Source organism: Helianthus annuus, chromosome 7, assembly GCF_002127325.2.
Source record: "Helianthus annuus cultivar XRQ/B chromosome 7, HanXRQr2.0-SUNRISE, whole genome shotgun sequence".
NCBI classification, from domain to species: Eukaryota; Viridiplantae; Streptophyta; class Magnoliopsida; order Asterales; family Asteraceae; genus Helianthus; species Helianthus annuus.
The window spans coordinates 121,304,947-121,322,347 of NC_035439.2; the positions used below are offsets into that span (position 1 = coordinate 121,304,947).

The following is a 17,401-nucleotide window of genomic DNA, read 5'->3' on the forward strand; positions in this document are numbered from 1 at the left end:
GCAAAAGAACAAACCGTTAGCCTCGCCACCGAGGGCCCCGGAGGGGGGATCCGTGACCAAGCTCCGGCGTAAGAATAAGTAAACTTGCCGGAAGAGTTGAGGAGTTTATCCCGATGAGTATGATCACCGGGATGCTTCCTCTAAGGTGTGAATCTAATAAATGTGGTTTGTGTGATAAATGTGTGGGAATCTTAGTCGGAAGTTAATGTGAGAGTAGTAAATGTGAATGTAGTAAATGAGATACCTCTAGTTGTCCATGTGATCATCGTCTTTCACTATTATATAACCACCTAAACCTTAACCTTCACGTGAGATATTTTGATGGGATAATCCAACGGGTTCTGATGGTCTTCGGGGGGCTCAGACACGTGTCTGACCCCCAACGGTAAGATCATAGCCTTATTTAATGTTTCCGGCGATGAGGTACATTTCCAGCAAGAGATCCTCTTCTAATCAAGCATTAAATGTTGCCTGCTTCCTCTGGTCCTTTTCCCGCTCATAACGGTAACCTTAGTGGGCAAGGCAAACTCTTGTTGGGCTTTTCCTGTTGGGCCCGCATGATGACAGCCCAAAGCGGGTAAATGGGGCTTCCCATTGGCCCGTCGTCACACATCATTCATTTGACCTCTCCCATGTGCCCTCACGTTAGGGTCATTTATGTCTTTTTAATATATACCTCAACGAATAAATCGTCTCGTGATTTCAGAAAACCCCAAACCCTTGTATCGATTAACAAAACCTCTCCAACTATCAAAACCCTCACTTTGTAATATGCTACAAACTGATCATCACATCACAATCTAGTCATGACATCTACATCGTTTAAACTGTTTCCTTGTATACGATTGTTCGAAAGCTAGTTGACGATGTTGTTGAAGTTGGATATTTTTGTCGCATTCTTGTCCTTTTTCAAAACACGTCTGCTTCTTGGTCACTTCTTGTTTAAAAAAGAAATTAATTTCATATGAGATAGAATTTTGTACGTTTGTTTTTTTTACGAAATTCATATTTAGTTGACAAAAAATGTTATACGTTTTTTAATAGAAGGCAATTTAGTTGAGAAAAAAATATCACCAATAATAGGATCTAATACGTCGAGCCACGTTTGTTACAAAGCTAGTTCTACAATCCATGTCTACCTCTCAAATGACTTTGGAGCACGTTCTTGATCCGGTTTCTTCTTACGGTGTTTACATTTGGATGGAGTTTGGGGTTGAGCGACGATTGTGGGGTTTGTGGCATTGGTATGGAAAAGAAGAGGAAACCAGATGCCGCTTGTGATGGATGCGAGGTTTGTGGCATTCGAGAGGTTTGTGTGGAATTTGGTGACATTATCGAATAATACTCGATCTCGTTCTTTTGTGGATTTATTTGATACGAGTTGTCGTGGTCGACCGGCTGATCATTTGCAAAAACGGGTGGTTCAGACAAAACACGTTTGTGTTGTTGGGAAACACGGTGAAGGAAAAAATATGTAGTTGAGAGTGAAAATTTATGAGTTGAGAGGATGGATTTTGAAATTGTGTGGTAAAAAATGTTGAAAGATATATGGATTGTGTATATATATATATATATATATATATATATAGGTTCATTTGAGAAGAAACTTAATGTGAGAAGAAAAAGAAGAAATGACATATTAGTAAAATACTATTTCATTTATAAATCATATTATTAATTATTAACTCTTTAATTAATTAGTCAACTAATCATTAATTATCCTACATATAATCTACAAAACCTACACATATCAAAATTTTCCTACATATACCCTACACATTATAGAATTTTATCCTACACAGTTGAAATTTATCCTACACACCTCGAAAATATATCCTACATAACTCGTAATTTATCTTACACAACTAGTAATTTATTCTACACTTTAAATTAACTTGTTTTTTTTTTTTAATTTGGAAAAAGTATATATTTTGAAAAAGGAGTTACAAATTTAATTTAGTTAGTTATTAAAGGGAAAGAATACAAATTAATGATTTTTATAAGTTTACCAATATACCCTTATATTAAAATTAAATGCAAATATTAAATGAAGAAAAATGAAGCATTCTTATTGATTGAAACTTCTTCTTTTTTCTTCTTATAAAAATATTCTTCTCATTTGAACCCTCCACTATATATATATATATATATATTAATTCATAACATCCTAATGAATAGTGTCTTTTTGTCTTTTTTTTACTCTTTTTACTCTTTTTGTTTTTTGTATTTTTGGTTGTTTTTTTTTTTGGATTTTATTATTTTTACCTTAACTTTTAACGCGGACACTTATAGCCCTCAACATTTCAAAAACTTGGTAAAATGTCATTTTTACTCCATGGAGTTTACATGCTTTCTTTTATGTACGTGTTGGTATAATCTAAATTGGTTAACGTTTCGACATAGATTTTTTCCTGAGTTCCGTTTTTCGTCCTTAATTTTATGTATATCTTCAGGTGACACTTGGTGTTATAAATCCATGTATTTGTTTATGTTTTTCCCTGGTTTTGGTCATCGTTTGGTTAGCACGGTTTTACGCCCCCTCGACCTCAAACTGGTAGCACGGTTTTATGTTCCCGCCCCGTAATACGAGGGTTTAAGACTAGTTAAAATTAGAAAATGTTTATATAGTTACCATTCACCAAGGGTCCAAAAGAGAGGACGCCCCGTTAGCACTCGTTATTGGGATGACGAGCCCTTCAATAACACCCTACGAGGCGCTATTGATCAAACGTGGCACAGGCGTTAGTACCACACCGTCAGGTCTTACGAGTTACTAGAAATGTGCACTTTGACCCCTTAGCTTTTCAAACATTTCATTAACAATCCCAGGGTACTCCTATACAGTATCAAACCAGTGAGATCACAAATTAGGGCACGTAACGCATCCTCTTCAATGGCGACGGAGAATACGACGGCGACGGCGACGGCGACGGCGACGGCGACGGCGACGACGAAGACCGGCGACCAACCGGAAAAGCACACCAGCCACGGCTCCATCCACAACAACCGAAAACATCTCAACGGAGAACCTAACAACTTCCACCACCGACAAAAACAACGGTGATTCCGTCGAAACAAACTCGAATATCAATGATTCAGTAACCGTTACGACGGAAGCTGGTGATAGAAACAGCACCGAAGAAGGTGATTCGGCTACCGATGATACTCAGCGGAAGATCCGCCGTGCGGAGCGGTTCGGTTTGCCGGTTCAGCTTTCGGAAGAAGAAAAACGGAATTCTCGTGCGGAGAGGTGATTGACTGATTGTACTGTTGTACTTTAGTAGTGTTTTTATTTTTATATTATTTTTGTGTGTATATGTGAAGCTAGGGTTTCGGATTTTTTATAGGTTGATATGATTATTTTATATGATGTTTATGTGTTTTAGGAGTTACGGTTAAGTTTTACTCTTTTGATTTGTGGCTTCATTAAGTTATTTTGCTGCTGAGAGATTGTTAGTTTAGAGAATTAGGGCTAAGGTTTGTTTTTGATATCAGATTATGCGGTTTATGGAACTTTGAAGTTTTATTGCTGCTGAGGTTATGACGGTTAAACTGACAATGAGTGTTTGTTTGATTTGTAGCGTGATATGTGGATTTTTTTATATGTTTTGATGCAAATAGTTTGTTACTTGTTTGGGGATTTTTTATATGTTTTTATGCAAATAGTTTGTTGCTTAACTTTGTCTTTTTGCTGACTTACAAGTTACAATGGAGCATTTGATAAGTCAAACCATTATACGGTATTATGGTTATATATAGAAATACTAGTTTGCCTCATTGGTTTATGTTGTGACTGGTTATTTCACAACTCAACAGGAAATACAAATACGTATAAAATCTATAGGTTTCTATGAAGCTATGTAGTTAATATCCCGATATATCAACCGATATATCAGTGATATATCGGTTATCGGTCCCCTGCCGAGATAGCGGTACAAAATATTGGTCAGAATATCGGTACCGATAATATCAGTGATATTGTCCGATATTTGACCTATATAGAACTGATATTTGATCGATAAATCACCGATTTTCCCGATATCAATACCATTCTTCTTAATTCTACCGTTCATTTTTCTTCTTATTGCTGCTATTAGTGTTTTAAGTCTTAATTGTTAGTTGTTACTGTTAAATGTTAGTGTTTTAAGTCTTAGTCAGTTTTTACTTGTTACAATTGTTAGTGTTAAATTGCTATATATATAAATTTAGCATGATAGTAAAATTACTGAGATCCCACCAATATCCCACCGCGATAACCGATATCTCAAATATCGGTCCTTGACCGATATTCGATATTTTACCGCATTAACTACTTAGCTATTAAGTTTCTGAACTAGTACAAATAAGAACAGAATGTAATGCAAGATAACTGAAGAAGAAGGGGATGGGAAGCTTAGGGTTTACAGAGTAGGAGGTGGGAAGAAGAAGCCAATAACCTTCTAACAATATTCATTCATGCCCTGTGTTTCGGTTCTATACCTTTTTATATACCACCATGTTTCTTTCCCCCAATCGACAGGTCCGTGTAACTTGATGGGTGTCTTGAGCTGGGCCTGTTGGCTCAGGCCCATTAGGTTCATAACAGTTTACCGTTTGGAGTTGATTAGGAAGTCATTGTTTACTGTGATGTTTGTCTTTGAAGGAATTAAATCTATTAAGTAGTAACATTTCTTTTCTCTTTGTCTTGCTGAAGAGATCTGCCTTATCAATTATGTAGTTGATCATCAAGTTGTTTCTCTTGTGATTTTTTCTTTTCAAAAGGGACCAGATACTTGAAGTTTTTTTAACCATGAAGATCATTATGCACATGTTATTGACTTATTGTCCTCTTTATTGTGTCTTAAATATTGGTTGCGTTTTGACATTATGCTTATACAGACTTCTAGACTGCATTCAGGTTAGGGTAAACATGTTGAATGTACTAAAATATATTTTACTTGTGCTTTTTATCTAGTTTGTTTAGGAGGAAAACGCCAAGGCAAGCTGTAAGATGCTAAGTAGAAGCTAGAAATTTTTATATAGATTCACTGCTCACATCTTTCTTTCATTCACAATCATATGCGTTGTAGCATACAACGTAAAAAGCTATTGATGGCTTAGGATAAAAATACAAGCATTTCTCTCTGTGACTAAAGCACATGTAATCTTTTTTAAAAAGTTTGAATATATAACCATAGTTGTTAAAAGCCATCGCCTCTTGCGCGTAGGCCCACTTTTCCGGAGACGCGAGACAATTGCGCCTTGAGTCAAGACAATTGCGCTTTAATTCTCCAAGTGATGATTCACATATAGGTTCCGACGCGATTCCTAGATTCTTAAGAGTTTCCAACAAAATTCTCTAAATTCCGGCAAGATTCCAGACAAATTTCTACTTTTATCTAAGGAAAACCACTTTTCTACACCAATACACTAATATTTTAGAGCTTTTAACACTAAATAGATGATATTAAATGTTATATAATAGGTTTTGTTTATTTTATTTGTAGAATATTATTATTTTTCTAATACATAATATATTTTCAATTTTTTTCATTGTGCACTTTTATCTTCTTAGGCTCTCGCTTTTTTCATTTGGTATTTTCTTTAACAGTTATTAACACTTTTGTGATTGTGCCATATGTACTTCAGGTTTGGTACTGCTGGTACAACACCTGGATCACAAGGGTCGGATACCACAAAGAAAGCTGAGGAGCTAAAACGGAAGGCTAGAGCAGATAGGTTGTTCAAAGCATACAACTTGTCACTGACTCACTGCATTTTACAAATTTTAATTCATTAAAAAAGTTTAAAAAACATCCTTTTCTTTATAAATTATAATTATAAGTGTCTTATTCGCTAATTGATGAATGTATTGCTCTGTTACTCAGATTCGGTATCACACAATCAACACCTACTGAAGAAGAAGAGAAAAAGAAAGCTAGACTCTCTAGGTTTGGATCATCTTCTAAAGCTGATCCTATAGAGGAAGAGAAAAAGAAAGCAAGGGCACTAAGGTAATTATATTTGATTATTTTCAACGTTAGTAGTTTCCATTTAATTTGAACATTAAGCTGAAGTATCATCCTACAGGTTTTCTGGAACACCGGCACCTGGAAATGGAAAAATTGAACCAGTAGGTCTTTTGCACGCGTGAATTCGTAAAACGTTTATGTGCTTTTTCGTTAACTGTGTTTCATTTTTGTACCTTTTTAAACAGAAGGCGGCGACCATTGCTGGCAAGGCAGGTGGAGAGGCATGAGGTCCGTACTTTTTCTTTTTTCGGTAAGACCCGTGTTTTGACTTCTGGTCATAGTTTCAATTATTTTCTCATTTGATTATTGATAAACTAGTATGCCTGTAAATGAACTGAACGCACACACAGACATATAATCGAACACTTTTCTTTGTTCATGTTTGTTTATTAAGAAAATTGTCATAATCGTGTTCATTTATGTTCGTTCATTTAAAACCTACATGAACAGTTCACGAACACAAACAAACTTAAACGAAGATGATTTAACAAACAATAAACAACATAAATGAACATAATTGAACAAATATAAATGAACACAAATAAACATAATTGACTAAACATAAACGGACATAAAGATTTTTTTATATAAATTAGTGAGTAGTTACCATAAATTCAATTGGAAAACCCATTTTTATTATTATAAATCCCAATTACCAATTAGTTATATTAATATAACTAGTAGAAAGTTCCTTTTATGTTTGATATATATATATAAATATAACTACTTATGTATTTAAATGGAAACAAACATAAATGGACGTTCATGAACAAAATGTGTGTTCATGTTCGTTCGTTTAGTTAAATGAACAAAAACTTGTGTTCATGTTTGTTCATTTATATTAAATAAACAAACATAAATGAACTTCCCGCCGAACAAGTTCACGAACAGTTCATGAGTGTTCGGTTCGTTTACAGGCCTTAAAAACTAGTAAAGATTCATGTAAAAACTCCTGACACGTGTGTTTGTTGATGTTGCAGTTATGGTGCTTCTCATATATTAGGTTTAGTGAGGATCAGTAAAGCTGGCGTGCCCGACTTAATTAATAGTAATGTTCTTGTGTCTCCTACTCTCCCAAACTAAAACTAAGAAGGATATCAAAAGTAATAATCATGAATTAATCAACGGTGTTTCATTGTAGGAGAATATGATTCATAAGAAGTAACTAGAACTTAAGCTTTTCACTTTAATTTCAAATCTCACTATCTAGTCTAGCATCATTGTGTCCATGATTTTGGTGAATTAGCTGCATTTTTTTGACCTGCCGTGAATCTAGGTATTTTGAGTTATCATTTTGCTATTCAGTGTTTTGATGCATCTTCAGGTAATGATGGTTACATATTCGGGCTGCATTTCACGCACACCAAGAATCATGGTCATACGATGTTAGATTAGTAGTGAACTGATTTACTGTATTTGTGATTAGAACTTGAATATTTGCTTACAACGGTAGAACACGACGGTGGTTATTTGGTTGAGACATTGGCAGGAGATTGCTGTTAATGTTGTCGGGCCGCTAGTTTTATCTGCAGGTAGGTGTTTAGTAAGAACTGTAGCAACAAGGGAAGGACCATAATGTTAAATGACAATGATGGTTATGTTTATGTATGCTCTAGCGTTTTGATAACGTTTTGTTTTCATAAAAAATGACCACTTTATGCCCAATGAATGTAAATGGTCGTCAGTCGTCAGATATGTTGGTATGATATTAGAATGAACTCATCAAGTGTTCATGAGTTAAAAGAGTTTGTTTGTGTAATGGGTTGGGATTTGGGAAGATGATGGATTTATATCAGTAAAATGACGTTTGGTGATCTTAAATTTTGGGTCCGTGTTTTTCCATGAAACATTAGGACAAATTATTGATGATAGTTGCATCCTTCTCTTTCATGAAAAGCCTAGTGATAATACTTGGATAATGTTCGTTTCAAAGAATGGAATAAAATCTTAATAGAATTTGAATGTTGATTTTAATTCTTATGCTCGCTTCAATAAAAGAAGGAATGATCATTTCTAAGAATGGAATAGGATCTTTGATAGAATTGGAATGTTGATTTTAATTCTTATGTTGTTCACTTCAATAAAAGAAGGAATGAGAATTGAACAATAACATAATAACATAAAGAGTGGAATCTACGTTCCAATTCTCTTTAGATTTCATTCCATTCTATGAGACGAACACACCTAAATTCCAAATCAAATTCCAATTCCTACGTGAATTCTAATTTCATTACATTTCACGAGGCATGAGACGAACATGCTTAAATTCCAAATCAAATTCCAATTCCTACGCGAATTCTAATTTCATTACATTTCACGAAACGAACACTATATACGCTATATGTTGTTTTCTTTTGCTTCTTGTTAATAGACGTATTCTTAAATGTCCACTAAGCTTGTTCTTGAGAGATCAACTTGTTCTCGAGATATCGTGGTAGTAAGGTGTCTCTTATTTATTCAAGAGGTGGAGGATTTAAATCCTGCAAGGTGTAGGTACAGATGGCAAGAGTACTTTAGAAATAGTAGTCATTTTAAAAAAAGTTGTTCACTAAGCTTAACGATAGGGTTTTAGTCCTATGGTGTACATTAGTATAGATTTAGGAGTAGGTTTAGAAGTTTTGAATTAGCCAGTAAAAAGAGTAAATTGCCAAAATCGTTCATGAGGTTTGGGTATGGTTGCCATTTTTATCCAAAACAATTTTTTTGTACTATATAGTCCTTCACTTTTGGAATTTTTTGCCATTTTTATCCGAACTTTTAATTTGCTTTATTTTTTCTATCAAACATTTGGATGAAAATGACTAAAAATCTCATATCTCATGGACGATTTTGGCAAAAAAAGTCAGACGTTTGGATGAAAATGGCAAAAAAATCCAAAAGTGACGACTATTGGTACAAAAAAGTTGGTTTGGATGAAAATGGTAAATATACCCAAACCTCAGGAAAGATTTTAACAATTTACTCCAGTAAAAATAAGTCATTTTACTTTGTAAATAGATATAGTAATATTTAATCTGTTTAAAAAAATCTCATAATTTTATTGTTTGCTAGATATTTGATAGTTTTGAAATCAAGTGGCAGATACATTCACTACGAAATAAAAGTTACACAAGCCCTTGTTACATGGTCACATGATCAATTACCGTTATTTTGTTTTGTTCGTTCACGGGAAAATGGGCTCAATCATGTCCTTTTACATGCACAATAGTTTTCAGAATTTCACCGCCAAAGGAAAAATTAGGTAGTGTTTAGTATGCAAGAATGAGAGGCGGAATGAAACGAACTTACGAGAGGATGAAAAAAAATGTGTTTGGTTTGTCAAGGTAATGAAATCACCCGTTACATAGAGCATTCTATTCCCTCAAATTCATTCTATCCATACCCCTTATTTTTTTCCATTCCATTCCCTCTCTTACCTTTATCACCATGACCTCCCACGACCTCCACAACTAGCCACCCGCCGCTGCCACCCAACGTCGACGAACACCAGCGCCATCGCTGACCATGTCGCTGCCACCCGTCATTGCCACCTGCCACCGCAGAGTCGCAAGTGGTGCAATCAGGGAGATCTATTTTATCTGTATTGTCTTGTATGGGGGGAGACGTGCGCCCTCCATCACTGCCTAGCCCAGTGGCTTACGGCAGCGTACCACTGGCAGGACAAGTCTCTGTTGTACGGGGGCGTACATCACGCTAATTGCTCACTCGTTAGGCCTTGTTCCCCAGCAGGACCCACAGTTCACTGAGGGGGGCACGGTTGAGCTGACCAGGTTAACACGACAGACGCTGATCGGCATGCACATGACGCGTGACTTCCCTGGGCTCGGGCTTCGATTTATAGGAGCGGACGAGCAGCTGTTTGTCCCCACCGACTTCCCAACCGAGTTACCAGAGGAGCTGCTAGAGCCGGCAGGTGGTGATGCCGGCAATGATGATGACGCCGATTGTGACCACGCTCACCCACTATCTCCGCCACCGCCACCGCCACCGCAGCTACAGGGGGTGCCTCATACCCCTAGTACGTTCTGTACGACCAGCTCTCACCATCTGTGGCGCTTGCTTTCCAGCAGATGAAGGACCGGCTACAGGCGCGGATAGACGCCCATCATAGTTGTACTGAGGCCCTTCTCATGCGGGCGATCTAGGGCGATATACAGGCGGCTATGGACCGTGGTCGGACCCCATTGTCGATACCGTCATTGCCGCCTCGCCTTGGACATGATGCGGATCAGGGGGCGGGGCCCTCAGGCGCGACTCAGGGGATGGGGCCCTCAGGCACGACTCAGGAGGGTCAGGATGCGGATCCAGCGGTTTAGGATCGTTGTATTTTTTTTTTCGTATTTTGACTGTTTATGTATTTTGGACGATGTCATGTATATATACAAACTTATTATGTAGAGTAAATTACGTTTTTGGCCCCTGTGGTTATATCACTTTTACTATATTAGCCCAAAATAAGAATTTTTAACATATTTGCCCCCATGGTCTCTATAACTAACCATTTTGGCCTCTAAATCTAACCATTTTAGCCCCCATGGTCTCTATAACTAACCATTTTGGCCCCCATGATCTCTAGACTTAGGGGCCAAAATGGTTAGTTATAGAAACCATGGGGGCAGATATGTTAAAAATTCTTATTTTGGGCTAATATAGTAAAAGTGATATAACCACAGGGGCCAAAAACGTAATTTACTCTATTATGTAATTAAATTTGCAGTTTCAGTTTATTTGTATTTGTGATTGTTTATTTTGAATGTTTAGATTGGTTTGCTTAGTTACGTATAATGTATAATATCACACGTCGTGAATACGTCAACATAAAAAATAATCCAAAATACAACTACGACACGATACAGTACAAGGATGATACGATATCATACGACACGACACGATGAAATATTAAAAAGTTAAAAATGTGATACGATACGCCACAATACGCTATAATACGATACGTAACGATAAAAAAATAAAGATTTTAAGTTCATTAAAACAAAAATAACCAACAATAAACACCAATAACCAAACTCAAAACACCAAAAACCAAACACAACACAACAAAAAATCAAACCTAAAAAATCAGGGCCTTAATACGCATCGTATAGACCAGTCGTCAGACAACCCCTGCACTTACCAGTCTGCCATGTCTTAACTTTATCCAATACAGATCATATAAGCCTATACGATCCGTATTGAAATGTCAAAAAGTGTGCGAATAAATATGTTGCCCTCCTAAATTATTCAACAAACTCATATAGTACACGTGGCATAGAGAGAACCAACTAGGTGTTGATATACAACTTACCAAAAGTCAAACTCGGGTGTTCATCCATTTCTTTCCTTGCATATCACCCAACTGCTGAAAGACCAATGGAGGGAGGAAAAAAAGGAAAAAAAGTATGGCGTGTGAAAGAAGGTAGGAAGGAAATCGAAGAAGATGTGAACGAGAAGAAGAATCCATGGATTGATGTAACAAGAAAAGGGGAGAACCAGTACGGGACGGAAAAAGCAACAACCTTTTACGTAACAAATTTACCAGACTGGACGACAGGTAGAGATTTATGGGTTGAGTGTCAACGTTGTGGGGTCATATGTGACGCGGTTGTTCCAAAGAGAAGGGACCATGCAGGAAAGGTATTCGGTTTTGTCAGATTCAAGAGAATAAAAGATCAGAATAAATTACTACAAGCCTTGAACAATGTCTGGATAGGAAGTTATAAAATAAAAGTCAACGTATCCAAATTTCAGAAGGAGAAAAGAAGAGACTATAAAGGGGGAAGCGGAAGTTTTCATGGGGGACCTGGATACATTCCAAAGAAGAGTATGGAAATGGAGAACAAACAAAGGGGTGCTAGTCACGAGAAAGAAAGCAAAAGAAGCGGACCGATAAACTATGACAAACCAAATGTATCCTATAGGGATATTCTGACAGGGTATAATAAAGAAGAAGGTAAAAGGAAAACAGTTCAGTTAACTGGAGAAGAGTCAGAGTTTAGTAAAGTAATGAAGAAAAGGACGGTAGTCGCAGTGATTAGGGATATGAAGAAAATGAAAATCTTGGGAGATATTTTACCGGAAATTTTCCCCAACACAATGGAGGTGAGATACTTGGGAGGAGCAAAGTTATTAATTACCTTTGGCTCACAGATGGAAGCAGAGGACTTTAGAATTGGATTTAGAGAGACCTGGGAAGAAATATTTTCAGAAGTATGGGAGTGGAAAGGTGAACAAATCAAGTTTGAAAGATTAGCATGGATCAAAATAGTCGGTATCCCAGTAATGTTATGGAGTAGAGAAACAGGAGAAAAAATTGGAGAAACAGTCGGGAAGGTTGTATACCAAGATAAGATGAACGTGAACAGTGGGTCGCTAAATGAAGTAAGATTGGGGGTAATAGTAGATTCCGGTAAAGAAATCAAAGAGGAAGTTGATATTGTTTTCAGGGGTCAGAAGTACACAGTGTGGATATCGGAACTTTCAGGGATGTGGGAACCGGAATTCATTCCGGGAAGTTGTTTAATCCTAAACGAAGTAGAAATTCCGGTTGAATTGACGAAGACTCCGACGGAAAGGGTGACCGACGACAAAGAAGATGAAAAGACCAACAATCAAGAGGAAAGAGAAAAGGTCGAGTCGGCGGAAATTGAAGAGACAAAAGAAAATCCAGTTTTTTGTGAAAATTGGGAAAGTATCTTTGGGAATGAAACAAATAATCACGCGGATAGAGAATCCGGTAATTTTGGAGATTCTAAAAAAACATTTACAAACAGAAAGGACAAAGATAAAACTGGGCCAGTAGAAAAAGAAGGTTTTAAGGCCCAACAGAAAATAGGGGGTAAAGGTTTGGCGTGCAAAAGGAGGAGGCCCAAAAGTAAGTCAGATGACATCTTGGCCCAAGCTTTTAGCAATGAGGAGATAAAAATTCCGGATCTAAACAAGGGTATTCCAGACCCATCGGATCCTTTTCAAGTAGAAGAGCTGATTTGGAGGATAAATCCCTTGACCAAGGCAACCAAAAGAAGAAAAGGGGGCGAAGAATTCTCAACCTCCAAAAAACACAAAGGTAACCATGTTCCAGATCTAAATGAAGCAGTGAGATGCGACCAAGAAACCGACGCAGGAGAAAGGGCGGAACGTGATCAGAAGGACAAGGAAGTAAATCATCAACAGGAGATAGACAAAGAGGTGCAAGAAACAATAGCGGTAGGGGAAATCCTGAAGATCAAGGTAAGCAATTTTAAATCCCAGTTAAGAAAGATAGTAGAGGGTGAAAAGGAGTCGGAAGTGCAAAAATGAATGTCCTATCACTAAACATTAGAGGGGTGGGGGGGGAGGAAAAGGCAGGATGGATTAGGAGAATGGTAAAGGAACATGAGGTAAATTGCTTATGTTTGCAAGAGACACAAGTATCGTCTTTGAATGAGGTAATAATGAAAAAGTTTTGGCCATTTGAAGAAATAGAATTAGTAATAGTAGAAGCACAGGGGAGATCAGGAGGGTTGGTAACGATTTGGGATCCAAAGGTTTTGAAGGTAACAGATACTGTGAAGAAGGATAATTTTGTTGTAATCTCGGGTAACATAGAAGGGATTGAGGAGACGATAAATTTGTGTAATGTATATGCGCCAAATGACGTACAGAAGAAAAGAAACACATGGAAGGAATTGGCAGACTTTAAACAGAAGACACAAGGTATGTGGCTAATAGTTGGGGACTTTAACGAGGTGAGGGTTTTGGAAGATAGAATGAATTCTAAGTTTGACCCAATAAGTGCAATGGCGTTCAACAAATTTATTGCTGAAATGGGATTACTAGAATATCATATGACCGGGTCTAGATTTACGTTCATGACGGAAAGCGGATCCAGCATGAGTAAGATTGACAGAATATTGGTGTGTGATGCATTCATGAGTAAATGGCCAAATGCAAAACTGGAAGCCCTACCGAGACACCTATCGGACCATAACCCATTGATGTTGATGTGCATGTCAAAAGATTATGGGCCACCTCCTTTTAGGCTATTTAATTCATGGATAGGGAAAGAAGGATTTGATGATGTAGTAAAAGGAACCATAGAGAAACATACTAATGGGGAAGACTGGATAAAAAATATGGCAACGTTACTGAAGAATTTGAAAGTAAAGATTAAGGAATGGAGAAAATTGCAGAAGGAAAAGGAGGAGAAACAGATCAGAAAAACAAAGAAAAGAATAGAAGAGATAGAATGCACGGCTGAGAAAAGGGCACTGAAAGATGAGGAGAAGGAAGAAAGGGTCAAAGGGAGGCTTGCTATAAGAAAGCACGAGAAACAAATAATAGCGGACCTAAAGCAAAGAGCAAAGGTTAACTGGGCGAAATTGGGGGATGAAAATTCGGGGTTCTTCCATAAGATGGTAAACTGTAGGAAGGCAAGGAATCGGATCAATAAAATAACAATAGATGGCAGGGTTCTTAGTGAACCAAGGGAAGTCAAAGAAAACATCAGGAAGGTATTCGAAGATCTATTTGATGAGCCATTGAAGAAAAGACCGTCGATGGATAAAAGAGGCTTCAGAAAAGTAACAGAGTCACAAGCAAAGAGTTTGGTGGGAGAGTTCACAAACAAGGAAGTTAAGGATGCTATCTGGTCGTGTGGTGAAGATAAGGCCCCGGGACCCGATGGTTTAACTTTCAAATTCATGAAGAAATACTGGGGGATTTTAGAGCCGAGTGTAATGAAGTTGATGAAACAGTTCCATAACAAGCCAAACATTCCAATGGGATGTAATGCATCTTTCATAGCCTTAATCCCAAAGGTACGTGATCCGTATCTAGTTAAACACTTTAGACCAATTTCTTTAATCGGCATGGTTTACAAAATTATCGCAAAGGTCCTAGTTAGAAGGGTCAAACCAATCATTCCAAATTTGGTGAGTAACATACAAACGGGATTCATAGAAGGGAGGTCCATTTTGGATGGACCGTTGATTGTTAACGAGGTTTTGGCTTGGGCTAAAAGTTGCAAAAAACAAATTTTCATTTTCAAAGTTGATTTTGAAAAGGCATACGATTCTATCAATTGGAATTTTATCCTTTCAAATCTAAAGGCTATGAATTTTCCATTGATATGGAGAAAATGGATTGGGGCGGGTCTAAAATCAGGGAGAGCATCGGTTTTGGTAAATGGGTCACCTACAAACGAGTTTTGCTTGTCTCGAGGGTTAAGACAAGGTGACCCTTTATCTCCATTTTTGTTTATTCTAGCTCTAGAGGCCTTAGATGTAATAATGAATAGGGCTATAAAGAGCGGTATTTTTAAAGGGGTGAAGTTACCAAGGGACGGGCCACTGATTTCACATTTATGTTATGCGGATGATGCGATTTTTCTAGGGGAATGGTCGGAAACTAATATTAAAAACATGAATAGAATATTGAGATGTCTCTACTTATGTTCGGGTTTAAAAGTTAACTTAGGGAAGTGCAATCTATTCGGGGTGGGGGTAAATGATGGAGATATGGAAGCCATGGCTAGTAATCTTAACTGTAAGGTTGGTATTATGCCATTTAATTTTTTGGGCATTCCAATTGGAGCCAACATGAAAAGGGTGAAAAATTGGAAACCGATTGTGGACAAATTTAATTCTAAACTTTCATCATGGAAAGCAAGAAATTTATCTATGGCTGGGAGAATGGTTTTGGCAAAGGCTGTGCTAGGTGCGTTACCGAATTATTTCTTCTCAATTTTCTTAGCACCAAAAAAGGTCATCTTGGACCTCGAAGCAATTAGAAGAGATTTTGTATGGGGAATTAAGAATGGTAAAAGTAAAATGAGATGGGTAGCGTGGGATAATCTAATAAAGGCAAAAAGGTACGGGGGGTTGGGAATCGGGGACATTCGAAGTACCAATTTAGCATTACTGGCAAAGTGGTGGTGGAAGTATAAAGAAAATCCTGGAGCATTGTGGGTAAAAGTTGTGGAGAGTTTACATCTAAAACAAAACTCAGATTCGGTGGTACCATCAAAAAACAAAATGAGTGGCACTTGGAAGGATATCTGCAGCATCGAAAAGGAATTCAAGGCAATGGAATTATCACTGAACAAAATTTGGTTGTGGAGATAGGAAACGGAAGTAGAACGAGTTTCTGGCTAGATACTTGGATCGGAAGTCAGCCTCTAAATATGAGATTTCCGGCCTTGTATGCTTTGGCAAAAGAAAAAAGAATAACGGTTAAGAATTGTGTAAAACAAGCAGGAGATGGAGAAAAGTGGGACTGGGAATGGAGACGCAATACAAAAAGCTTACAAGAGGCACAACAATTTGAAGAATTAAAGAAGATTCTGGAGATACATGAGTTAGTAGCAAAAGAAGACGTATGGAGGTGGAAAACGCAGCAAGGTGAACTTCTCTCAGTAGCTTTGATAAGAGATGAAATCGCTAAAAAGACTTTGGAGCCTACAGATGTTCCGTGGAAATATTGGAACAAGTGGGTACCGCCAAAGGTAAACCTTTTCACTTGGAGAGCTTTCAAAAGGCGTATCGCGACAAAGGTAGAATTGGCTAAAAGGGGAATACATATGGATGACCGGCTCTGTTCAAGGTGCAACAAGGAAGATGAGTCGGTGAATCACTTGCTAATATCATGTCTGAAATCCCGAGCAATATGGTGGAATATAATGGTGTGGTTAAAACTTCCGATTCAAGAGAATAGTGAGTCTTGTGAAGATGTATTTGAAAAAATAGAGGGGTATAACGGATCCAAAGAATGGAAGAATGTCATAAAGGCAATTGTTATGACTACCTTGTGGCAGATTTGGAAGGCTAGAAACGATGTGGAATTCAATGAAAAGGAGAGATCGGTGGCAAACATAATAGATGGAATAAAGGAACTTTCGTTCCTATGGATAAAAGAAAGAGCAAAAATGAAGAATCTAGTATGGGAGAGATGGAAAGAATTCAATATTAGAGATATCATAAAATGAGGATTGTAATTTTGGTTTGATTTAGCTTTGTATCTTTTATTTTGTTTTTGTTCTTGCTTCTTGTACTTTTGGGTTTTACAGCTTGCTGGCCCTTGTTCTATATTTCATAGAATCTTCGCCGTTCAAAAAAAAAAAAAAAAAAAAAAAAAAAAAAAAAAAAAAAAAAAAAAACCAAAAGTCAAACTCATGCTTCTCTTGTGTGTCAGTTAATTGACTTGATTAAACCACTAAAAGACATAAATATCTATTAAATTCTTTCTCAATTTCAATGTATATTTACGGCTTCCAACATGTTATAAAAACTATTTATGATCACCTATTTGTAGATGTGGATTTGAAATTTGAATGTATATTTATTATGCATCTGCCCAATTTTCTTGTGGTCCTCTTATTGTATGTATTGGTGATTGTTACGTATTAAAGTGGTAATGTG

At 37.2% G+C, this 17,401-nt stretch overlaps 2 protein-coding genes across 2 annotated transcripts; both read left to right on the top strand.

Annotated features, from left to right (window-relative positions):
- The first annotated feature begins 1,268 nt into the window (after positions 1–1,268).
- LOC110866839 (protein MODIFIER OF SNC1 11) lies at positions 1,269–7,676 on the top strand. Its single transcript, XM_035975002.1, has 7 exons — positions 1,269–1,458; positions 2,860–3,250; positions 5,629–5,718; positions 5,868–5,993; positions 6,070–6,112; positions 6,197–6,239; positions 6,992–7,676. Exons 1-6 carry the CDS (start codon positions 1,269–1,271, stop codon positions 6,236–6,238), a joined length of 882 nt encoding a protein of 293 aa, XP_035830895.1. The 3' UTR covers position 6,239; positions 6,992–7,676.
- An 8,491-nt stretch (positions 7,677–16,167) lies between these two features.
- LOC110866838 lies at positions 16,168–16,968 on the top strand. Its single transcript, XM_022115989.1, has one exon. The coding sequence runs from the start codon at positions 16,168–16,170 to the stop codon at positions 16,966–16,968; it is 801 nt and encodes a 266-aa protein (XP_021971681.1).
- Positions 16,969–17,401: the final 433 nt, after the last annotated feature.

Coding starts and splice junctions, on each gene's coding strand:
- LOC110866839 (XM_035975002.1), top strand. CDS start 1,269: ATGCCGCTTGTGATGGATGCGAGGTTTGTGGCATTCGAGAGGTTTGTG. Junction 5,994..6,069: donor AAGAAAGCAAGGGCACTAAG/GTAATTATATTT, acceptor ATCATCCTACAG/GTTTTCTGGAACACCGGCAC. Junction 6,113..6,196: donor GAAATGGAAAAATTGAACCA/GTAGGTCTTTTG, acceptor CTTTTTAAACAG/AAGGCGGCGACCATTGCTGG.
- LOC110866838 (XM_022115989.1), top strand. CDS start 16,168: ATGAGATTTCCGGCCTTGTATGCTTTGGCAAAAGAAAAAAGAATAACG.